Genomic DNA, 26311 nt, shown 5'->3' with positions numbered 1-26311 from the left:
TGTTGGGGATGCCGAAACTCCCCAACGGGAGTAAATCACCTGGACCAACTTGCTACTGTCCAGAGTTCTGAGGGAGGACATGAATAGTAGTGAGCTTTTCAGAAACACTGGAGTCATGGAGACTCCTAAGGGATTGGAAATTGGTAAATGTGATCCATGCCTAAGAAGCTGGGGAACTAATGAGCATTTAACCTGACCGACGTGATTGATAACATTTTTGAGTCATTATTCAGGGTAAAATTCTGTTGTCAGGAAAGAGCAGAGAACGGAACCCAATGCACTGTTACCTTACAGGGGTTGGACATTGTCTACTAGAACCTACGGCAGCCGTTCACAACGGTCCTTCCTATTGTAGGAGCAGCCTGAAGAGATTGGCTTCTGTCTGTCACCTCGTCGTCAGTAAGAACCGCCAACATTCACTGTAGCCCCTCTGGTTCTTTTGTCGCCCGGCTCACAGTCACAGTGTTATACGACTGTTTACCCTTCCGCCGTCTCACCAAGGTGACCTGACACCCCGTTCGGGATAGTGGAGAAGATAATGAACTCGGGACTCCGTATGCTCCAGTTACCTGTCACTGCTGCTCCTCATCTCACTCAGACCTAATTCTTGAACCTTTCTGGAGGATTTCAGAGTCACCAGCGGGACGCAGCCCGCCGTCCGTCTGCGCGCGTTGCAACTTGTAGGACTCAGCGTCAATTTCAACACTTTGAACAAACCGCTTTCTTCTATTTCAGCCAGCATCGGACAGAGTCCGGTAGAGTTCCCTTGAACACAACTTCTTTCTCCCTACATGCCCTGCTGGACGAGCTGGACATTCACAACACCGCTCATCTACTGTCAGGTCTTTGCCACAGTCTGAACTGCCTTTCTCATCTTTCCTGCAACTCCGGTATTTCTTTAACAGTCTCCCCGTATACCTGCTCTCGTTAAGCCATCACGCGGATCTTCCTTCTGCAGGACTGCCCTTCTATCCTATCACCCGTCCAGTCCCACTGTCACTTACTGGCTGCAGGAACGTTTAATCAGGACAGTTAGGAATTGGATTCGACTGAAGTACATGAAGAAAATAAAATATCGGAGGGCCTGTGTGAAAAGAGCGATGCTTAGCGGCACGGGAAGTGTCACCAATAGGGGACAGAGAATGGGAGATGAGACATGGATTAGATCTCCGGTGAGTTATTAAACAGGGCGGAAGGATCAGCATATGAACTGGGCTGAAGATTTGGCTTTGGATGGTCACGTGAGATCTCTACAGTGCACTTGTGCGATTCAGGCTGACAACAGAAGACCAGGACGAACAGGAATTAAGACATAAAAGGATAAGCGAGAGCTTAGAATGTATCAATTGGAAATTATGCTGGAGAGGTTGGAATGAGGACCACCGAATTGGCGAATGAGTGCATGCATCTTCACTGTGAAGGACAAATTGACAAAAATTCAAGCCGAGTGTGCCGGTCAGACTACCAAGTAACCTCCATTTTGTAAAACGGCTGGGAGAAAAGGCCATCCGTCCCATTTAATACTGATCGCACCAGAGAACCAACTTTACCCCTAGGCGTGTCACCTACCGCATGCAGAGAGTCACGAAGTAGATGTAATTGTTAAAGGGAGCATTCTGCTTCATGAGCGTTTGAAGTCATTTGCCTGGCTTAGGATATCCCTACGAAGCTTCCCGGCGAACATATCCACACTCGGGAAACGAGCTATAAATACTTGAAAGATGCAACTACCGTCTAAATGGGAACAGGGCATTTCCGATACATCACTCCTCCTCTCCTGACCCTGCTCTGCCATTCCATCACGTGAGATCCCCTTCCGTTTCCGATCACTCGAACCCCACACTCGAGATCAGTGACACATTCCCCTGCAGTACCTACACCTCCTCCCTCATCAGCATCCCTGGACATGGACAACACTGCCATCCAAAGCGGGCGTTGAACAATATATGCTCATAAACCACTAAACCACTCATTCACCCAGATTCCCTGCATTCACTCCTCCTCCTCTGGCATCAGATTCAGATTCAGATCAATCGACTTATCATCCGTTGACTCCCTTTTGCCAATCCTGACCCATGTTTCCGCAAAGAATTCCAATCTACTTGTCAGGAATGATTTCCCCTGAGAGGACGCAATCTGAGTTCACCCTATTTCATTCTGTGCCATTCAATACCCCCAAAACTGGTCCTTGATAGCTGATACCAAAAGCGTACTGATGTGCAGAATTTCCCAACCTCATGGAAACCATTACTCCGTGCTGAGAGATCTCCGGACCTTAACATCCCACAGCTGGGCCGCTGCCAGTTCTTCCTCCCGCACTCGAGCTCGTAACCGGCTTCGATAGCTGAGACGCTGATAAAGAAATAATCATCAACACATACAGCAGGCCTGGATATTCTCACTCCTCACGCACCTGTCGGGTCGAAGATAACACAAAAAAAAACAGAAAACATGCAGCCAGTCTGGAGGACTATTTCACTGAGCTTTTACAGGCAACTTGAATGGTCCCCGGTATAACAAGATGTGACGTTGTACCATATGACTACCTGCAGCCCACTTTCTCTGTGACCATACTGCTTTGTTGCACTGTGTTAATGTTCTGCCTCGACTAATAAATACAAGCATTCCATTTGACTTCTTCACCGCCCTATCAGTCGATGCAGCCACATTCAGGGAGCGATGAACTTGGACACCAAGATGTCTCTGTCTATCAACACTCTTAAGGGTCTTGTATTTAGCAGTGTACCCGCTCTTTACATTTGACCTACCAGGATGCCAAGATGACCGTCACAACTCAAATCTCACTGAGTATTTTTCTAGCCCTGTTGAATTTACTGCCAAGTGCACAGGTACAGATGCTGAGAAACACCAAGTTGAATTTATTGCCAAGTGCACAGGTACAGGTGCTGAGAAACACCAGGTTGAATTTATTGCCAAGTGCATAGGTACAGGTGCTGAGAAACACCAGGTTGAATTTATTGCCAGGTGCACAGGTACAGGTGCTGAGAAACACCAAGTTGAATTTATTGCCAGGTGCACAGGTACAGGTACTGAGAAACACCAAGTAGCATCAGCATCGCGGGCAAGTACATTCAGATAAGACAAAGAACATAAATTATGCAATTCTCTGTCATTACCAATATAGAATTACATATTATATGTATAGCAATAGACTTGGAAATGTTGAATTCGGCCCCTCGGCCAAATTGTTGACAGAATTTGGAAACAACAGGGCTCCAAGCCCCGGTTCCTACAACACCCACTGGGAAATCCTGCAGGCCCCAAAAGGGTTTGACTATTCCTTCTCTTTATACACACAGACAACAGGTACAGGAACAGTCCATTCGGCCACTTCAGCCCGTCCTCTCATTCAATAAGACCCCGGGCCGTTCCATCGACCCGCAAATCCTCTCCTTTACACACTTTCCACAGACCATTAGCCCCACTTACAGGTCAAAATTCTGCTGGCGTTTGCCTACCAATGTGGTGAATCCCTCTGCTCGCAATTACCGTGGGATCGGTCATTTCTACAGATGAGGTCCTCGCTGTCCACCCCACCGTCCCGCACGGGGACAAACCTCCTGTCACACAATTTTATTCTTTCAATAATATCCCCCTTCCCCCCTTCTGTCGGGAACCCTTCCCGGGGAGCCGGCACCCAGCCAATGGGCCGAGCGGCTTCCTCCTACTTCCCAGCGATACATCAGATTTGGCCGCAGGAAACCGCTTCACAAACGTCTCCTACCCCTCCTCCTCCCTCAACATCTCTCGGAAGGAAATGGAAATAAATCAAAAGCAGGGCATTTACTTTGAGATTTGTTCCGCATTGTGGATAGTGCGGAGAGATGTCAGAGGTTACAGTGGGGCATTGATAGGATGCAAAACTGGGCTGATAAGTGGCATATGGAGTTCAACCCAAATAAGTGTGAGGCCTTCATTAATCGTGGGATTGTGTTTAGGACCCGAGAGTTAATGTTACAGCTATCTAGGGCACTGGTCAGACCCCACTTGGAGTACTGTGCTCAGTTCTGGTCGTCTCACAACAGGAAGAATGTCGAAAACATGAAAAGAGTGCAGAGGAAATTTACAAGGATGATGTCTGGATATGGGAGCATACCGTATGAGAATATGTTGAGGGAACTCGGCCTTTTTACCTTGGATCGATGCAGGATGAGAGATGACCTCACAGAGGTGTATAAGATTATGAGAGGCATGAATCGTGTAGATAGTCAGAGGCTTTTTCCCGGGGCTGAAATGGCTAACACGACAGGGCACAACTTCACGGTGCTTAAAGTAGGTACGGTGTAGATGTAAGGGGTAAGTTTTTTTTTTTGAGACGCAGAGAATGGAGAATGCGTCGAATGGTCTGCCGGCGACGGTGGTGGAAGCGGATACAATATGGTCATTTAAGAGACTCCTGGACAGTTACATGACTCTCAAAAAAATAGAGGGCTATGTGTAACCCGAGGTGATTTCTAAGGTAAGAACATGTTTGGCACAGCTTTGTGGGCTGAAGGGTCTGTATTCTGCTCTAGGTTCTCTATGTTTCTTTGTTTCTATGCTGATATGAATAATTACACATCACATCCGTGAAATCTGTGTATGTGGCTGCTCCGTGGCAATACTCAGTCTTTGAACTTAGAGCTGCGGCATTTTTCCACCAGGTGAGTCTCGGCTGAGATATTGCCCAAGAAGTTTGATGTGCTTATCTTCCAGCAGCCCGATATTTACATCAGAGTCAATAGTATAAAATTAAACTGTTTGTTCAAGTGACTGTGGTGAAGAAAATTAGTCAGGGGTACAATCGTATCTCTAGAGGCCGATCCTCTGTATATACCAGCGCCGTTTCGAATGCATAAAGCTCAGAGTGTCAGACGGAGCTGTGAATTCAGGATTCACACATTCTCACTGAAATGGTGTATCCAGTTATCTGGCGAATAGAAGACGTCTACTATCCTTTTATTTCAGCTTTTGGAATTCCCGGTAAGCCGCAGTGTCAGTTGTCGTTGGTGGGAAATGAAGCTTAATTCCAATCTCGTTTTTGTTTCTGTCGCTGGTTTCCACTGTCACATGCCAAGGCCTAATATTCCAATTTTCAGGAACGGCATGTAACCATACGGACTGTGGAATGTGGGACCTGGATCTAAAGATCGCTGCCGAAATGTAGAGATTCCGCCAACAATTGTGTAATTGAAACGGTCGGGCAGCGCTCTTCCAGCTGTTTGTGTTCAATAATGTTGCTTGGGTCTCTGTGATTCTGAACTTCTGAATATTGTCCCGCAGTGATACACAAATTGATCGTCTGTATTTGTATGTGACCAGTTCGCTGAGTTAGGACTAAAACCAAACTATCGACTGTTAGTAACACTTCAGCAAATGTGAGGAATTCCACATGGTGTGTGATATGACTGAATGTGAAACAGTTGATGGACAGCACAATGAAGTCGTTGCTGAGCAATTAACACCATCGGCGTGTTGTTTCATAGTTATGAACTGAAATGAAATATCTTTATTGTCATTGCATGGTACAATTTGTCATGCACCAATACAGCGAAAATGAGTTTGCAACTCTCATACTCAATGCTCTAAAACAACAAATAAGATAAATAAACAATAAATAAAATCAAGTAACCAGCCAGTACAAGCAATGTCCAGCAGTGCAAAAACACAACTCAGATGCATGACAGCCATAAAACCATATTAAAGTAGCAATATAACAAATTTATGGATGATACTTGATCGATTGGTTCAGAACAATTATAGCTCTGGGGAAAAAGCTATTTTTCAGTCTGGAAGTGCGGGGCATAGAAAATCTTATAACGTCTGCCAGATGGAAGAAATTCAAGCAGATGACTACATGGGTGTGTATTGTCCTTACAGATTCTTGTAGCTTTCCTTAAGCAGCGAGATCTGTAGGTGTCCTCCAGGGCTGGGAGCTGTGTCCCAATGATCTTCTAGTGCGCTAGAGACGACCCGCTGAAGTGCTTTCTATCAGCTGCTGTACAACTGAGATACCACACAGAGATGCAGCATGTTAAGATGCTCTGTATGGTGCAGCGGTAAAAGACCACAGGCATCTGTTCAGGTAGACCAGCTTTCTTCAGCGTCCTGATGAAAAAAAAACAAGCGTTGCTGTGCTTTCTTAACTATTATAGTGGTGTTAGTAGACCATGTAAGGTCTTCTTAGATACATATTCCCAGAAACCTGAAACTGGACACTCTCTCCACTTTGTCTCCGTTAATGTAGACTGGAGCGTATTCGTCATCCCGTGACTTTCCAAAATTGATAATTAGCTCCTTTGTCTTTGCTGTATTAAGAGACAGGTTGCTCCCTGAGCACCAGCTCACTAAGTTCTGTACCTCCGCTCTGTACGCTGATTCATCCCTTTTGGAGATCAACCCGATCACTGTTGTGTTGTCTGCGAATTTGACGATGGTATTGGTGTTAAATGCAGGTACACAGTCGTAAGTGAAGAGGGAGTAGAGTATGGGACTCAATACACAACCTTGTGGTGTACCAGTGTTCAGGATAGTAGTGGAGGACAGGTCAGGGCCAAGTCTCACTGCCTGTGAACGCTCTGACAAGAAATTCAGGACCCAGTTGCAGAGTGATGAGCTGAGGCCTGGCTGGTGGAGTTTGCAGATGAGCTTGCTGGGGATGACAGTATTAAAAGCAGAGCTATAATCAACAAACAACATCCTCACGTATGTGCCCTTTCCCCCCAGGTGTGTCAGCACAGTGCGAAGAGATAATGAGATGGCATCCTCCGCGGACCTGTTTGCTTTATAGGCAAACTGGTGTGAGCGCGGTTTAGCAGGGATAGTGACTTTAATGTGGGAGAGGACCAATTTCACAGTATGAGTACTGTGAAATATATTCAATTTTTGTATAAATCTGATAATGTTACAAACATAAGACTGCTGCACGGACCTCATTGCTGGACGTAGAATTCCTCTCCCCGGCTTCCCTGTGATGGTCTCTGTGGGAGGCGTCATGTCTGTCTGGGAGGTTGTGTCAAACCGGGATGTAACTGTGGGATTCAGTCAGTGATCTGTTAGTGAGTTGGCACTGGGGGAATAGGAAACAAATGCGGGGATTTCTGTAAGTACTGGGCTTCAGGCAGCTTATATGGAAAGAGAATCTAGTTAAAACTCGTGTCAGCGTCCGCTTTGAGAACACATCTGAGAAAAGACTCTTCAACTGCTTTTCCATATTTTTTTTTTTCTGCCTGGATGAGTGATTTCAGCATTTCCTGTTTTTGTACAGTCCATGGGCTGTTCTGTAGCTGACAGGCATAGCCATGAGTTTGATAATTGTCTAATGGAAGAATTCCGTATTCAGAGTCTGAATTTATTCATTTAATCCACAAAAGGCGCCAGTAGAAATGTCCCATACAGTACTGATTCTGCGGAGGTAGTTACCCAGTTTTAAATTTCCGCTGCTACTTCACATTTCGATCATCAGGAAGGAATCTGTATTCAGATCATATTGATTTTATTTTACTATGTAAACTCTTTCTTGGTCTCCGGCAGCTCTGCGCTCTCTCTCCCTCGACCCTTCCACCACTAAACGCAACATTGAAGTAGAAATATGACAGGATACCCCCAAACTACTGCATTAAGTTTTGCTCCAGTTTTTGCTGTTTCTTGTCTCCCTTCCAGCGAACCTGGTGGCCACCGTGATTCTGTCCCGGGGAAAGTGCGGTCTCTCCAAATGCGTCACTCGCTACATGGTGGGAATGGCAGCAGCCGATCTCCTGGTCGTTATCTCGGATCCGCTGCTGTCGAGGACATCTGAGATTTACTTTTACCGTTCATTCCTGCGTATCACTCCTGTGTGCAGACTCAGGATGTGGTTGGTTTTTGCGAGCACTGCGGCCTCTGTTTGGCTGACTGTCGCTTTCACGGTCGATCGATTTGTTGCTATTTGCTGTGAGAAGCTGAAAACAAAATATCGCACCGAAAGAACGGCGGCTGTGGTTATCGGGACAGTGAGTTTGCTGGCCTGTTTGGAGAGTGTCCCCTGGGGCTTTGTCTACGAGCATACAGAAATAATTGATGGTGTTCCCTGGTATTGTGTGCTAACACAGAGCTTCGAAAATTCCCCCTCATGGGCGGTATTTGAGATGTTTCATCGCATTTTAACCTCTTGTCTCCCATTCTTTCTGATTTTACTGTTCAATATTCAGACTGTCAGCTGTATTCTAGCGGCTAGTAGATCCCGCAGGGGGCTCTGGGGACAAAAGAGTGGAGAGAATCACAAAGATCGGGAGATGGAGAACCGACGCAAATCCATCGTTTTACTCTTCGCATTAACCGGTAGTTTCATATTGTTGTGGGTAACACAGGTGGGATTTTATATCTATCGACGGATTTCAATGAGTTTTGTTTATTCTGTCACGGATCCCCGTTACATCACAGAATACACATCGGGAATGCTGCAGGTTCTCAGTTCCTGCACCAACACGTGTATTTACGCCCTGACACAGAGCAAATTCCGAGAGGAGCTAAAGAATGCGCTGAAATACCCACTAAATGAGATTTTGAGCTTCATTAAACGTTGGAAATAAACGTTGTACGGTATGATGTTTCGGTTGCTTTCATGTGCCTCACTTTGTAATCCCCCCACCCCCACTGTGGGTAAATGGAAACGATGTGATGGACAGAGTTACAAAACAAACACGAAAAAAAATGCAGATGCTGGAAACTCAAAACAGAGCACAAAGTCAAAGCTCTGATGAAGGGTGACGGCCTGAAACGTTGACTATTTTCTTTTTTCAATAACTGCTGTGTGGTCTGGTGAATTTCTCCTTTTTTTCTGTGCGTTCTCTTTGAGTTACAAACAACTGTTTACAGCTGATCCAAACAGCGGCACTGGCCATAGCATCCCACAGAGATCCCCTTTGTCCTCCACCATCCTTCCCGATTAAATTGAAGCTTGAGCCGAACCTGTTACCGCTGATGCACCGTTCCAATGAAAAGGCTGATCTTGGATTATATTTGCATCTGTAACAAACACCTGCACACGCATAGTCTGACCATTCATTCCAAAACTTCGTTTCGCCTCGTCTTCCCCCAGTAGGTTCACCTTCTCTCTGTCACTTGTAGTATCCACAGGTAACAGAATTTCAAATGTTTTACAAGTGACGACTAAGTAAGTAACACACACACACACACACACACACACACACAGAGGGACAGAGAGAGAGACAGAGAGAGAGAGAGAGACAGAGAGAGAGAGAGACAGAGAGAGAGAGAGAGACAGAGAGAGAGAGACAGAGAGAGAGAAGGAGAATGAAAGGGAGAGAGACAGACGTACAGACAGACATAAAAGGTACGCAAACAGGCAAATATTGATGTTTTGAGTCCCACAACAAAAGACACAATGAAGTGAAATGAGAACTAATACGATCTTACCCTGATCAGTATCAATGTAAAACTTGACGGTACTGACACTAGCCGACCTTGTACAAAGAACTCGTGAATAATAGGTGAAAAAGACCGTCTGATAGATTGCAAAAACTAAAACTGAAACATGATTACAAGCAAGAGAAAATCTGCAGATACTGGAAATCCCAGCAACACACAGAATCTGCCTGGAAATCAGCAGGCTAAGAATCATCGAGGAAATCAGTACAATCGAGCCGAAAACTGTCCTGGCGAAGCGTTTTGTGTCACCCGGTTCGGATATGGCCCAAGTGCGGAGTGAGAGGCACGGTCGCCGAGCGATAGCTCACAGACTTTAATGCGAACAGTCTTAGAGGGAAGAAAGAACAATAAATGAGGCCGTTAACTAAAACTCTGAAATGGAGAACCAAACCTGCACTGCTGCTGAAAAGAGCAACTAACTATAAAACGAATACCGCCAGTCTTCACAGTCAGTAGACTCGGCAGTCTAATTTCCCACACAAGGCAGAATGCAAGCAGGCAGCGAAGCATCGCTGTATTCAAGTCTTGACAATTCCTACGCCGGAATGAACTGAGTTAAACACTATCACAATGAAATAATAATTAGCTGGCACGTGCTTATTAACAAGCTCAATTGCCGCATTTATTGCGCTGCCGAATCCGTGGTTGTGACAGGGGCACCCCTCTCCACGCTCAGCCTCTGATACACCAAAGACCCGTATCCGCCTGGTAGGTAAGTGCAATACGTTGCACTGACAATATCTGAGCCGAAGAATTCCACGTAGGGATAGGCACAAGAGTTTATACAGAGGTACCTCGACCAAGTGACACTGTGAGACGAATTAGTCTCAAAATGATATCCTCCGATTGCAACTAATCTGGCAACTATTTCAACAATAAAAATAACACAGAATCCCTGAGCCTATGAAATTAAACTTAACCAGTTAAACCAGAAAGCCGCAGGAAACCGCATTACAAAGAGCGAGTCGGTCGAGAAAAACACAAGGATCTCTTAAACCATCATTAACTTGTTAAGCAATAAGTAATCAGTTCAGGTACGCTAAAATCTCAGAGAAGAATGCTCTCTGATGAACTGCACAGGCCTAAGGAAGTTTCTACAGGATCCCTCTCCCTATAGCTGTTACCTGATGGCCCAGGAAGACGTGAAAGATCGAGATCCAGGAATGACGAGAAACCTGGGAATCTTGAGAGGGAGGCATCTGGACCTAGAGAGGCAGGCGGAATTAGGGTCCAAAGAGCTTGAGAAACCTGGAAAACCCAATAGACTGAGAGACTAGGGAATCCTGGGAAGCTCAATAGACTGAAATCCGGGAATTCCTGGGAACCCGAGCAGACTGAGAGACCAGGTAACCTCGAGTGAGATCAAGAAAACTCGGGCGGGGCAGACAGGGCGGCCTGGGATTCCTCGAGATGGGGAGGATATTGAAATGCCCAAAACACATCGAATAAGCCTTGGAAACGATCTAGAGAAAACCCCTGGGAACACAGAAAAGTCCTTGGGAATATTGAAACCTAGGAACCTTTTCAAATTTTGCTCAGTGCTTTATCTTTCCCGTTTTTTTCTAGAGGTATTTAGGATATGGAAACATAGAAACGCTACAGCACAATACAAGCGCTTCGGCCCACAAAGTTGTGTCGAACACGTCCTTACCTTAGAAGTTACGGAAGGATACGCATAGCCCTCCAGTTTTCTAAGCTCCATGTACCCATACAGCAGCCTCTTAAAAGATGGTACCGTTTCCACCTCCATCACCATCGCCGGCAGCGCATTCCAGGCACTCACCACTCTCTGAGTAAAAAAAAAAAAATACCCCTGACATCTCCTCTGTACCTACTTCCAAGAACTTTAAATCTGTGCCCGCTAGTGCTAGCCATTTCAGCTCTGGGAAAAAAGCCTCTGACTATCCACACGATCAATGCCTCTCATTATCTTGTACATCTCTATCAGATCACCTCTCATCCTCCGTCGCTCCAAGGAGATAAGACCGAGTTCACTCAAACTATTCTCATAAGGCATACTCTCTAATCCAAGCAACATCCTTGGAAATCTCTTCTGCACTCTTTCTATGTTTTCCACATCCTTCCTGTAGTGAGGCGACCAGAACTGAGTACAGTACTCCAAGTACTCCGAGTATCCATAGTACTCCACAGTACTCCCCTGGCCTGACCGGTGTCCTGTATGGCTGCAACATTACCTCTCGGCTCCTAAAACCCAGTATTGATGAAGGCCAAGGCACTGTATGCTTTCTTAACCACAAGGTCGACCTGCGCAGCAGCTTTGAGCGTACTCTCAATTTTACAGATGAAGACAGCTTAGACAGGTTTCTTTCATCACTAAGGTAGCTGGTGCTCTGGAGATCTGTTCAATTTGTTACATAAAAGTTAAATTTTCCCAGTCTCTACCATGACTTTCATCAAAAGGCTAAAAGCCCTCTTGATACGTACGTGCACGTCCACACTGCAGTCAGAGATCAGATTTTGGAGTAGGGATTTTGCACATTTTACACCATTGACGAGTGATGATTTGTTGAATTATTTGACAAGCTTGCTTGAAGCGCTCATTCGTTATGCAGCTCTGAGCCACGGCACCCCAATTCTGGGAATTTGAGTACTTGACTCTTGAAAAGCTTGGAACTGATAACGGGGCAAGTCAATAGAGACTAGAGAGGCTCGGTTTTGTAGACTCGGGGCCCTTGGAATATATAGTTAGAGCATGCGCTTACGTTAGAAGGCACCCACTCCTCAAGCCACCAATGTCAATACGTCAATCTCACACTTTACTGGGTCCGTTACTTGGCACGCTGGAGACAGAAACAAGAGTTCATACATAGAAAGTCCAATGGAATATTGTTGCCTCGCCGAATCACTCTGACCGATGAATCTCATGGCCAAGGTCAGCTGCTCTCGCTCCGCTGCGTCCCTCTTTGTGTCACCGGGTTCGGACATGGCCCGAGCGCCGAGTGAGAGACACTGACGTGGGGCGATATTTCAGAGACTTTAATGCGCACAGTGTTAAAGTGAAAAGAAAACAATAAACACTCGGTCAAACAGGGCCGTTAACTAAAACTCTCAAATCGAAAACGAAGCTTTCACTGAGACTGCCGAAAAAAAAATAAAAACAACTAATTATAAAACGAATATACCGCTAGTCTTCAAGATCATTTGACCAGAGAGTCCAATTTCTCCGGCGAGGCCGAATGCAAGCCGGCAGGGTGTATCGCTGTGTTCAAGTCTCGAGTAATTCCACGACGGAATGAATGGAGTTAAATACTATCACAATGAAATAATAATTAGCTGACACCTGCACATTGACAAGCTCAATTGCCGTAGCTACCGCGCTGCGGAATCCGTGATTGTGATATATTGAGCTCGTTGTGATGAACCCAACCAATACAAATGCCGTCATTTTGCTGAATGCTGAGAAAAATTGCGGCTGCTTGTGTGGTATCGAGGACAGCGAGGGAAAATTAATGCACAGTGCACGTGAGATTAATTGCAGTGCAGAAGAGATGCAGTTAAGCTGTTGGAGTTCAGCATTCGAACGCTTCGAGCATACACCTTCACTTGTTTGTGTGATATGAACATAAGACACGTCATTTGAAATATTTTGAAATAAAAGTACAAACACAGATATTTGTAGAGAAACAGAAATATTTCCGACGCACCGAATAAAGAGAGCTACACAGATCGGAAGGGATGCAGCAAAGTGTCTTTCATCTGCAGATCTTCTCCACTGAAATCACTGACCTCACTTGTGTGATTTCGTGTTAGGAAAGTACATAAAACAAACAACGTGGATGCAAAACTGGAAGGTGTAAGCCATCACAGGCGTAACTTTATCGTCTAAAAGACATTCTTCAGTTCAATAAACAGAACAGTCTGAGTTTTATAAGAACAGTGACAACTCTGATGTTATCTTTCTTTTTTTTTCTGGAACCGTCTCTCAGCAGAGATGCCAATGTTACTGTTGACCACTCTGTCAAAGTAACACGTAATACAACACACCAATGACACTGACTTTGTTGGTTCATTTGATATTGAGCATACATCCCGTGGGATCGCTGCAATCAGCTGACACCAATCAACTATCTGAACGGCATCAACAAACTGTATCCAACGATCCTCTACAGGCTGTTATCCATCTCACTTGTTGTCCGCCTGAGCAGCATTGGCATTTTAGCCAAGTTAAAATGTAGGAAATTACGCAGTAACATGATTAATTCCTAGGTTACTTCTTCAACCCAATCGCAACTAGAAGCAAAATATACTTTCATTACACACCCAGTACAATAACTTGTTTTTTTTTAAATTTACATTGTTCCCTGTAAACCGCATGGGTGCGCCATCGATCAGAAACTGCAATACTCCGGGGCTCGTAACCTCTGTTCCTGTCCACCTGCAATTCAAAGCAGCTAGAAAAAAGTTTTCGAAATGTGGAAGATTTTATTTGTTGTATTATATTTCATTATACCCGTCAATTAATAAATGGAATCAAAGTATGTGATTTTTCTATTTTCATTCTGAGCATTCAGAGTATGCAGATGACAATAAATAAATAAATAAGGAGCCCCGGGGCTTTAAGACAGTGAAAGCAATATCCGACTCTGAGCAATAGTTGGTCGGCGCGGCCTTCAAAAACAAACAAATAGCAGGAGCATTGACCTTCACTTTGCGTCTTCCATTTCATTAGGCGCATCTAATGGATTATAATTTGCCAGAAGATGTTCATCATTATTTTAATATTGATTAGGCACCAAATTACATACTACAAATGAGATGGAATAATCAACAATAGATGTAACATTGTATCAAATGTCCGATGGAGAATTGAAGATAATGTAAGCCGATGATAGAAGCGTTGCTCATTTGCAGATTTGTTCCTAAGGAGACAAGGGCTTGCATTCCTACGTCTTACATAGTAGAGCAGTGGGTTACGCACACACCCCTGAGGTGCAGTGTTGATAGTCAGCGAGGAGGAGGCACTATCACCAATCCGCAGATTGTGGTCTTCCACTTAGAAGTCGAGGATACGATTGCAGAGGTAGGTAAAGAGGCACAGGTTCTATAAATTATCAACAGGATTGTGGGAATGATGGTGTTAAATTCTGAGCTATAGTGGATGAACAGCAGATTGACATAAATGTTTCTATTGTCCATGTGGTCTAAGGGCGAAGGAAAAGCCATTGAGGTTCCGTCTGCCGTTGACCTATTGTGGCGATAGGAAAATTGCAATGGGTCCTGGTCCTTGCTGAGACAGGAGTTCAGTCTAGTCACGATCCACCTCTCAAGGCATTTCATCACTGTAGATATGAGTGTTACCGGGCAATATTCATCAAGGCAGCTCACATTATTCTTCTTAGGCACTGGTATAATTGTTGCCTTTTTGAAGGAAGTGGGGACGTCTGCCTGTAGTGTGAGAGTTTGAAAATGTCCTTCAGCACTCCTGTCAGTAGGTTGGCGCAAATTTTCAGAGGCTCAGCACGTATTCCATCGGGACTTTCCACCTTGCGGGGTTCACGCTCTTTAAAGAGAGCCTATAATCGATATCTGAACAGAGATCACAGAGTAATCAGGTGCAGCAGGGACCTTCCAAGCTGCAGTTACATTCTCCCTTTCAAAGCGGGAATAGAAGCCGTTGAGTTGTTCTGGTTATGAAGCATCGTTGCCATTCATGCTTTTGGGTTTCGCTTTGTAGGAAGTAATATCCTGCAAACACTCCCAGAGCTGTCGTACATCCGATGTCGCCACCAACCCCGTTCGAAATTGTCTCTTCGCCCTTGAAATAGCCCTCCGCAAATCAAACATGGTTTTCTGGTAGAGAACCGGGTCGCCAGACTTGAATTCAACAGATCTCGCCTTCAGCAGACGATCTCTTCGTTCATGGATAGTGTGTGGTTTGTGAATGCACAGTAAGTTTTCTAGGCACACACGTACCTACACTGGTTTTAATGACGTCGGTAACAACTGCAGCATACGCATCCAGGTTCGAAAATGAATCCCTGAATACAGTCCAGACAACCGATTCAGAGCAGTCCTGTAGGCGCTCCTATGCTTCCCTTGTCCAAACGTTCTTGGTCCTCACTACTGGTGCTGCAGTCTTCAGTCTCTGCCGATACTCGGGGAGTAGAAGTACAGCCAGGTGATCGGACGTCCGGAAGTGAGGGCGTGGAATAGGACGGTAGACATTCTTCATTGTGGTGAAACAGTGATCCATTATGTTGTTTCCTCTAGTATTGCAAGTGATCTGTTATTGCAATTACTTAGTGATTTTTCTTTTCAGACTGGCCTGGTTCAAATCCCCCAAAACGATGTTGAAAGCGTTCGGGTGTGCTGTTTCGTGCTCGTTCATACCACCGTTCCGATCACCTAGAGCCTGATTGACATAGGCGTGAGCGGGAATGAATACCGCCACCAAAATGACCCCAGAAATCTCCCGTGGCAGGTCAAATGGACGGCACTTGACTGCTAGCTGTTCCAGGCCTGGTGAGCAGAATTCGGAAAACCTGATATATTTGTGCATCAAGAAGAGATGATCATGAGGCAAACTCCACCACCTCTGCTGTTAAGAGACTGTAGATCTATACTGACGGTGTATAGTAAACCCGTCGATATGAATCGCTGCATCCGGAAGAGCTTACCCAGGATTCACTGTAACAAAGAGCACACGCGGTCCTAATTTCAGTCTATTTAGGCACCTTAGCTCTGTGATCATAAATTTTATTTACCAGATACTGCACGTTTGCCAGCGAGACAGTCAGTGCTGGGAGCTTAAAAGCCTGTTTCCTTCAGCGCACTTGTATCCCTGACCTGCAGCCACGTTTCCTGCGTGGAACCCGGCGGGGAGTCCGTCCACCATCGGCATTGTTTCCGCCCGGTTTAAACAGCGATAGTTCGATTAAGCGTACTAAGTCATCTTTGTTGACTGTACTGACCCTGGAAGCAGCGGTGCTTTTTAGCTCTATCAGGCTGAAGAGAGAATATTTAATCGTATCCAATGAGAGCTATGCTGGCACACAAGTCGCCTCGCGAAGTATCCTTTGGATCGCCGTGTGTCAAGGACGACTGGACGTCACTCAACGACAACAAACGTTCTATATGGTTCCTTTTCCTTTTCGAAAGCATTTACAACATCTCTGATCATTCACTGCTCTCATAACTTGTATCCTTGTCTTTTCCCCCCAGACAGAACAGTTTTCATTCTGAAACACTTGTTTTTGAATAACCCCACAGGTCAGGTATGAATATAACTAATCACAGCTGTTCACTAGTGGATACCCTCTCACATCCCTCACCATACTGATCTGTAGCAGCTTGTGTCCCTTCAGGACCGTGTGTGGTCTCTATTTGTCCACCTCCTTCCCTGTGCGGTGCTGGAAATATAAAAGGCAGTGAAAACGCAGTCCAGAGCTGTTTTGTGCAGGTCAGTGTTCTTCCAATGTTGCAGGTGGCTGTTGTTCAGCTGTATTTTCTCAGTGTAATGTAAGGTTTTTCATGTTTTTATGTGTATGGAAATTGGGCCGCTGCTGGAAATCTGTGGGAACGCGGAGCAGTGTTGGGGTTGTTAGGGTCTGTGTTCCTCCATTTTGGAGCTGAGGAAATTTCCTGGACGTAGTTCACTCTCCTGATTCATATTATGTTTGTTTCTTATTCTTTTATGTTCCTCCAACACTCAATCCAATTGCGGCTTCGTAAATCTTACATACAACTCATTTTACTTTTTTCCCCCTTAACAATAGACCATATCTCTCATCATCCTCAGTTCCTGATTGTCCCCATCCTGCACCACGTTCCTCAGCAGGTCAGGGAACACCTGTCTTCCGACCAGCTGCACCGTACGTGTCTCTCACGTGACAGATATGGACGTATCACGCAATATCCTTTCTCACAGTATTTTCTACGATTCCTGCCCAATCCTGCTGAATTAGCATTCACCAAATTGACACTGCCTAGAGGTCCAGTCTTATCCCTATCAGTGATCGTTTGAAAACGTCCATAATTATAATCCTTAAAACTTTTCCACTGAAACTCCGATCATCTCGCTAAGCTCCCTTCCAAATTAGAAGTTAAATATGCTCCCTCCCTGGTGGACTGTCTACATACAGTTTCAGAAAACTTCTCTCAACAGTTCTAACAAATAATGCCCCATCGGAGCCTGATACTGTAAGAGAGTCCCCGTTATTCTGCAAAGATTTATTAGCAATTACAGCTGCTCAATTGTTTTCAACTTAGCCCATAACCTGCCAACATATATGTTCTTCTCCCTTAGTGGCTATTGCGAGGCCTACTGGTATGATACCATCAGAGTGATTGCATCTTTCTTATTTTCGAGCTCTTCCTACATAGCCTTACAAGATGAGTCTGTGAGATGACATTGCCCCTGACTTTCTGCCTGATCAGCAGTGTAACTGCCCAGCCTCTTTTACATCCAACTGGAATGTCTGTATCATCTGAAATCTGTAAGGTTTAGCTGCCAGTCCCGCCCTTCTCTCAACCAGGTCTTTGTAATGGCTGAATCACTGTGTCACGAACTAATCCAGACCTTAAGAAAGCCTTTACTAAAATAAATTCACTTCAGCTTCTCGATGCCACAGTGCTCATTAACGTGGACATCCTGTGACCGTTCCTCATCCTACTTGCTGACCCTGTAGCTCTGATTGCAACTCTGTACTTCCTTTGCCCCATGATAAAACTCTGCCAGAGTAACTCGTGCAAACGTCCCTCTGAGAATATTAGTTCTGCTCCAGTACGCGTGTCGCCCATCCTCTTTATACCAGTCCCAGATATCCTGGAAGAATGCCCAATGATCCGTGTACGTTTATGCCCTCCCTCCTGCACCAGATCATTAGCCTCACGTTTAACTGTACTAACTTACAATTTCTAAAATAGCAAGCATGTGACACCGGAAGTAATCCTGAGATTCCCACCCAGCGTAACTATTTCGTAAACCATTGGCCTTCTTAAGCACTCAATTAACTTGCTTGGAAATTATGGGTGGGGATGTGTGTATCTGGACCTACATACCATTACCCCACTGTTCCAAGACACAGCAATAAATTCTGCCATTGGTACTCTGTTACCTAGATTGATTTCTCGTTATGCATCAGCTCACACTTTTCCCGGTGAAACTCCATCTGCCACTTCTCAGTGTAGTCCTGCACCATGCCGATGTTCCATTGCAACCTATGAACACATTCTGGGCCATCCTCAGCAACACCAGCCCCTGTGTCATTTATTTCTTTAGATGTGAAGCGAGGAACAATGAGCCGCAGAATCCAGAACACTCAATTTAACCCGAGTCTAATAGCAGGACAATGTATGATGACCTATAACTCTAGTGATTTTGCGCTTCGGAGAGAACCTCGCACATATCAAGGGGAGAGTAAACAAACACCTTACTGAGGAAGCCAGAATAAAACTCCGATTTCCATTGCCCCGAGGCGGAATAGCGCCACTCTAGCCACTACACTCCGTGGCTGCCAAACCAACAACACACCAGCCCACCTTTCCACTTCCCACTGCAAGTTGTTTACAAAGAAACAGAAAAAAAGGGCAGGGTACCAGAACAGATATCTTGGAAATGTACCATCAACTGACAGTTGCACTCTCACTGGGCAAGATAATTCCTTATTCAGAAAGCTAGGTTTCCATCGATCCAGTTCCTCCTGATTTTCTGAGTGAGAGTATTATGAGAACTCTTGTCAAAGTCTCACACAATTTCATTTACAGTCAGCCAAGTTGCCTCGAGCTCATACCTCTTGACTTACTGTTATTGAATTCCAGTCGAACGCCTACTCAATTCTGTATGCATAGCATCCAGAGTTCTCCCCTCATGAATTTAATTTGTCGCTCCCCTTGACACTTCCTACTCCATTTACTGTATGCATCTGCGACTACTCATCCATCCCATCTCGAAGAATCCTCTCCAATAGTCCAACCTTAATTCATGCAAGACTCATTGTTTCACTGTTGACGGGATTAACGGGCTCTTATCTATTACCTTTCCTGATCAAACGTATATATAGTGTTCATGTTTTGAACTTGAACAGCCCGGTCTGGATGAACTTGAATGAGCTCCAGTGACCAACTGGTGAAGAACAGTCCCTGACTGAAGGGTTTGGAGAACATTTCTCAAACCAGGTTCATCTCGAGTGAATAGATTCTCAATACAAAACTGCTACTTATCTCCTCATATTTCTACATAATATGATATGATTATGAAAACACGCAGTCCGCTTTTATTGTCATTTAGTAATGCATGCATTAAGAAATGATACAATATTTGCTCCGGTGTGATATCACAAAACACAGGACAGACCAAGACTGAAAAAAATTAACAAAACCGCATAATTATAACATATAGTAAAACAGTGCAACAGTATAACTTGATGAAGAACAGTCCATGGCACAGTAAAAAGTTCACAGTCTCTCAAATGTACAACATCTCACGCAGACGGGAGAAGGAAGAAAAACTCTCCCTGCCATGCCCGACCACAGTCCAACTCTGAGTCGTCCGAAAGCTTCGAGCCTCCGATCAGCTCTCCGGCACCGAGTACGGAGCACCATCTCGATCCGAACGATTCGACCTCAATCTCTGTCGCGAACAGCAGGCAAAGCCGGGGATTTTGAAGCCATCCCTCTGGAAGATTCTCGATCGCGCAGTAACAACAGCAGTGAACCTGCGTTTCAGAAATTTCTCCAGATGTCTCTTTGTGCTTTCACGTCTGTCTCCATCAATTAATAATGCCGTTCGTGTTTGTTTGGGGAGAAACCCTAAATTCCCGCTTGTGTGACATTAAAATTAACTGAACCGTTGTTCCGCTGTTTTCCATGAGGCTCTTTGTCAGTTTGAAATCTGTCAGATTGTCCATTTCATCCATTACCCGCTTGTTCTTTGTCCAGGCTCGAGTCCATGCTGAATCAGTCTCTCTCTCTCTCTCTCAAATAAAGACAATGGTATTCTGTCTTCATTTCTAAAACAGTTTAAATTATGTTCCTAGAACATAGTTCAAGGTGTCAGAGAGAAGGTCAGACTATATGTAAAGAAACACGAGCAAAAGGAAGCAGAAGTGTTTGATGCAGACGAAAATATTCTCCAATATCAGGCAGTTTTGTCAGAACCGGGAAGCTGGGGCAGCAAATTCGCCTTAATCTTCAATTTAATCAGGCGGCAGGTGAGGTGTAAATGGGATTTCTACAGGAGATGATGGGTGTGATGCTGCAGTATCAGCTGTGAAAAGCAGTGAGAAACCTGTTTATAACGCTAAGGAAACACAGACATGATGCTGGAGCAACTCAGCAGACCAGGCAGCAGAAGTGGATGAGAGTAAACATTGGAAGTTTCAGGCCGCCAGTCTTCATCAGGGCTCTGATCGTGTGTGTGTTGTTTTGTAGTTTTAGCAGCGGTATATTTTCTGTCATTACTTTTGTAACTCTGTTGATCATATTGTTTCCATTTACCCACCACTGAGGGTACAGAATAGGGAGCATGAGAAAACAGCTGAACTGCAACTCTTTGCAGCATTTATTTCTGAAGTTTCATAAATTTCAAAATCCGATTCAATGGATATTTCACCGCATTCCTGAGTTCCTCTCGGAATTTGCTCTGAGTCAGGGCGTAAATACACGTGTTGGTGCAGGAACTCAGAACTTGCAGCATTGCCGCTGTCTTTACTGTGATGTAACGGGGATCCGTGACAGAATAAACAAAACTCTTTGAAATCCGTCGATAGATATAAAATACCACCTGTGTTATCCACAACAATATGAAACTAGCGGTTATGCTGAAGAGCAAAACGATGGATTTATGTCTGTTCTCCATCTCCCTGTCCTTGTCATTCTCTCCACTCTTTTGTCCCCGGAGCCCCGTGCGGGCTCGACTGGCTGCCAGAATGCTCCTGACAGTCTGAATATTGAACAGCAAAATCAGAAAGAAAGCAACACAGGGGGTTAAAATACGGTGAAACATCTCAAATGCCGCCCATGATAGAGAGATTTTGTAGCTGGATGAGAGAACACAAAACCAAGGAACACCGTCAATTATTTCTCCATGCTCATATTCAAAGTACCAGGGGACACTCTCCAAACAGGCCAGCGCACTCACTGTCCCGATAACCACAACCGCCGTTCTCTCGGTACAATATTTTGTTTTCATCTTCTGACAGCAAATCGCTACAAATCGATCGACGGTGAAAGCGACAGTCAACCAGACGGAGGTCGCAGTGCTCGCAAAAATCAGCCATTGACGGAGTCTGCACACGGGAGTGATGAACAAGAATGATCGGGGAAAATAAATCTGAGCAGTCCACCTCAGCAGCGGATCCAAGATAACGACCAGGAGATCGGCCGCGGCCATTCCTACCAGGTAGAGAGTGACACATTTGGAGAGACCGCACTTTCCCCGGGACAGGATCATAATCGCCACCAAGTTCGCTGGAAGAGAGAGAGGGAACAGCAAGTTGAGGAAATACTGAGCAGAAACCAATGCAACAGCTTGAGGAGGTCCTGTAATATTTCCACTACACTGTTGCATTTAGCTGGGGAAAGGTTGAGACGGCGTGCACACGCAGCGTAGAAATCTGAATTCGCACGGTAAACTAAAGTCAATATGATCTGAATCCCGATTCTTTACTGATTACCGGAACATAAAGTGAGAGCGGAAAGCTCTAACTGGGTAACACCCTCCACGGAATATTGGAATATTTTCTACCGACGCCTTCGCCGTCTCATCCAGTTGTAATGAATAAATCCGGGCGGTGATGGAGGGATTCTTCCATTAGACAATCATAAACTTCCATGGTTCTCCCTGTCAGCGACAGGACGCCGAAGGACGGAACAGAAACATGGAATACTGTAAACACCCATCGAGGCAAAACAGAATATATGGAAAAACAGTTGAAGTGTCTCTTCTCAGAATTGTTCTCGAAGTGCCCCTGAGAGCTACAGAAATATTAACAACTCTGTGGCTTACCGGGAATTCCAAAGACTGAAATTAAAGGATAGTAAACTTCTTCTATTCGGAAGATGACAGTATTCACCATTTCAGTGAGAACCTGTGACGTATGTTACTCCCGAATGCACAGCTCTGGCAGAAACTCTGAGCTGGTACATTCTAAACGGCCCTGATTTATACGTTGGATCGGTCTCCAGAGATACGGATATACCCCTGACTAACTTTCTTAGTTACAGTCACTTGAACAAACACTTTAATTCAACACCATTATCTGTGATGTAAGTATGCGGCCGATTCAAGACAAACATTTCAAAATTCCTGAGCATTACCTCAGCAATGACTCGTCTGGTGAAATCATGCCTAAATTCTAATGACAAAGACTGAGCTTTGTCACGGAGTAGCTGCATTTACAGATTTCACGTTTTTATTTGGCGAACGATCGAACCCAAACGGTTTCCCATTTAGAACTTCAATTTCCTATTGCTTCAACCTCTCCCCTCTACCCACACAAACAGGCACACACACACACATACATAGGCACAGAAATAAGACAAATAGTTCTCTCAGTTGGGAGATGAACAGATGCAGCATGGCTGATAGTGACTGACAAGCATCAGATACAATTTTAGGTCCGTGTGTGTGTGTCTGAGTGAGTGCATGTGTGTATGTGTGTGTGTGTGTGTGTGTGTGTGTGTGTGTGTGTGTGTGTGTGTGTGTGTGTGTGTTGTGTTATGTGTTTGAGAGAGAGAGACAGAGACAGAGAGAGCAAGCGAGAGACAGACAGACAGAGACAGCGAGAGGCAGAAAGGGAGAGGGAGAGAGAGACGGAGAAAGAGAGAGAGAGAGAGAGAGATTGAAACTAGCACTGGCTACATCGGCCGTTTCACACAGCCGTCTGACGTTCACCTGTCCTTCACTGACCCTGTTTCCTCTCCTACCCACAGGGAAAGGCTTCTTTCAAATCCGATATTCACTCTTGTCGAGAGACAAGGTACAGAACACACAAGGTGCGTTACAAAGCACCAAGAGACCAGCCGCTCTTTAGTTCCACCTTCTCAGACAGCAGAGACATTCAGTCCCACACTAAGCCCTGGATGTAGATACACATTTCCAATACAACTGTTACACTGAACCACTAACAGTCAATCTTTCCATTGTATTCTGTACACAGGGTCCTACAGGGAGACACACAGACCTAGACACAACATCCTCACCCACGGGGCTGGATGGACAGCAACAACAACATTGCCAGAGTCAGCGTGGGTTCGGAAATGGATAAACAGATGGAAAATTGGGAACTGATGAATGTGGTGTAGGTGAAATGTAAAAAAAAAAATCCGATAAGCACATTGGATTGCGGGTAATGCACTTTTATGGACTCAAAATAAATCAGCAGGTTAAGGGGACTAACCTTGATCGAAATGTATTAAGTTCCCGTTCCAAAACGCCCTCTACCTACCCCAGGCCCTTCGTAGAACCTCCGCCTTTCTCTTGAATCGAAGGAATCTAAGTACTATTGACCGCGACTTACTTTCTCTGTCTTGGGAAAGCCTCGGGATGAGAGAACGATGAGCCCTCTCAATCTCAATCTCCATAGTCGAGGAAATCTCCAGCGCTTTCCGCGGCAACTTTTCTACAAACTCCATCATCAACAACTCCTCCGCTCCTTCGGGAACATTATAAATCCTGATATTTTTCCGTCGTGAAAGATCTTTTCGAAAGACCTTATATTTGATGGATTAACGGGGCAAAATATAATTTTTTCCGAAGGAGCTATTGATTTAATTGCTATTCTCGACGATGACGTCACCAGAACTTCAAAAGGTCACCATTCTTACGGTACCTTCCTTTTTAAGGGGTATATTTACTTTTGTTAGGCAGACGGGGATGTATAACAAACGGGAGGAGTATACAACATTCAAGAGAACACAAGAGGGAAATCAGCAGTTTTAAAATCTGTCATGATGTTGTTCTAGCAGAAATCCTAAAGGGGAAGTAGGTAGGCAGATAGATAGATATATAGATAGATAGATTGATAGATAGATAACTAGATAGATAGATAGATAGATAGATAGATACATAGATAGATAGATAGATGGATGAATAGATAGATAGATAGATAGATAGATAGATAGATAGATAGATGGATAGATAGATAGATAGATAGATAGATTGATTGATTGACAGATAAATAGAAAGAGAAATAAGCAGATATATAGACAGATAGACCGATAAATCTGTAATGAGTCAAATTATGGTGGCTAATTTCCAGTTCCTTGAAAAGTTGTCCACGCGAATCTTGCGAGAGGAAAGTCAATTAATTTTTGGGGTATGCGCTGAGATGTTTAAAAGATCCTTAATCGCGGTTAAGAGGCCAGGTGACTGGAGAACAGGTATTGTCATTTTTCCTGCTCGGGAAGGGATTGGATTATGTCGGGAAATTACAGGTCAGTGAGTCTGACGCCAGTAGTGGGTTAATTATTTCAAGGTACTCGAAGGGACAGCATATAAATGTTCGGGATTTCAATAGACAAGGAATTATTGTTGTGGTTCGTACGGAGTGTCTAACCAATCTTACAAACTCGTTTTCTATGAGTTAGCCAGAAAATTGATAAAGATATATTCCAAAAAAGAAGTCATTTTCGAATGGAATAAGGATGTAACCGTGGCTGACAAGAGAAGTCAAAGCCAAAGTTAAAGCAAAGGAGGGGGCATACAAGGAAGCAAAAATTAGTGGGAGGACAGAGGACTGGGAAGTTTTAAACAGCTTACAAAAGGAAACTAAGAAGGTCATTAAGATAGAAAAGATGAACTATGAAAGGAAGCTAGCAAATAATATCAAAGAGGATACTAAAAGCGTTTTCAAGTATATAAAGAGTAAAAGACAGGTGAGAGCAGATACAGGACAGATGGAAAATGATGCTGGAGAAATTGTAATGGGGGATAAGGAGATGGCGGAGGAATTGAATGCGTATTTTGCCTCAGTCTTCACTGAGGAAGACATCAGCAGTATACCGGACACTCAAGGGCGCAAGGAATGAATAGTGTGCGCAGTCACCATTACGACAGAGAAAGTACTCAGCAAGTTGAATAGTCTAAAGGTAGTTAAATCTCCCGCACCAGATGGAATGCACCCGCGTGTTCTGTAAAATGTAGCTGTGGAGATTGCGGAGGCATTAGCGATGATCTTTCAAAAGTCAATAGATTCTGGCATGGTTCCGGAGTACTGGAAGATTGCAAATGTCACTCCGCTATTTAAGAAGGGGGCAAGGAAGCAAAAAGGACATTATCGTTCTGTTAGCTTGACATCGGTGGTTGAGAAGTTGTTGGATTCAATTGTCAAGGATGAGGTTACGGAGTACCCGGAGGCACATGGCAAGACAGGCAGAACTCAGCATGGTTTCCTGAAAGAAAAATCCTACCTGACAAAATTACAAGTAGGCTAGACAAGGGCAATGCAGTAGATGTTGTGTATTGGATTTTTAGAAGGCCTTTGACAAGGTGCCACACATGAGGCTACTTAACAAGATAAGAGCCCATGGAATTACGGGGAAGTTACATACGTGGATAGAGCGTTAGCTGATTGGCAGGAAACAGAGTGTGGGAATAAAGGGATCCTATTCTGGTTGGCTGCCGGTTACCAGTGGTGTTCCACAGGGGTCCATGTTGGGGCCGCTTCTTTTTCCGTTATACATCAACAATTTGGATTATGGAATCGTTGGCTTTGTGGCTAAGTTTGCTGATGATACAAAGACTGGTGGAGGGGCCAGTAGTGCTGAGAAAACAGAGAGTCTGCAGAGAGAATTGGATAGATTGGGAGAATAAGAAAAGAATTGGCAAATGAAGTACAATGTTGGAAAGTGTATGGTTATGCACTTTGGTAGATGAACTAAACGGACAGACTATTATTTAAATGGGGAGAGAATTCAAAGT

The 26311-nt window shown here is 44.6% G+C and overlaps 1 protein-coding gene across 1 annotated transcript; it reads right to left on the bottom strand.

The window, feature by feature from the left end:
* Positions 1–20950: 20950 nt before the first annotated feature.
* Positions 20951–24024, bottom strand: LOC140207996 (probable G-protein coupled receptor 139). The gene is made up of 2 exons (XM_072276528.1): positions 23910–24024; positions 20951–21858 (listed from the first exon to the last, which is right to left on the bottom strand). Exons 1-2 carry the CDS (start codon positions 24022–24024, stop codon positions 20951–20953), a joined length of 1023 nt encoding a protein of 340 aa, XP_072132629.1.
* Between the last annotated feature and the right edge of the window lie 2287 nt (positions 24025–26311).

Source organism: Mobula birostris, chromosome 13 (assembly GCF_030028105.1).
Source record: "Mobula birostris isolate sMobBir1 chromosome 13, sMobBir1.hap1, whole genome shotgun sequence".
NCBI lineage: Eukaryota > Metazoa > Chordata > Chondrichthyes > Myliobatiformes > Myliobatidae > Mobula > Mobula birostris.
The sequence above is the reverse complement of the archived record's forward strand: the minus strand, read 5'-3'. Positions and strand labels throughout refer to the sequence as shown.

Coding starts and splice junctions, on each gene's coding strand:
- LOC140207996 (XM_072276528.1), bottom strand. CDS start 24,024: ATGGAGTTTGTAGAAAAGTTGCCGCGGAAAGCGCTGGAGATTTCCTCG. Junction 21,859..23,909: donor GCTTTCCCAAGACAGAGAAA/GTAAGTCGCGGT, acceptor TCTCTCTTCCAG/CGAACTTGGTGGCGATTATG.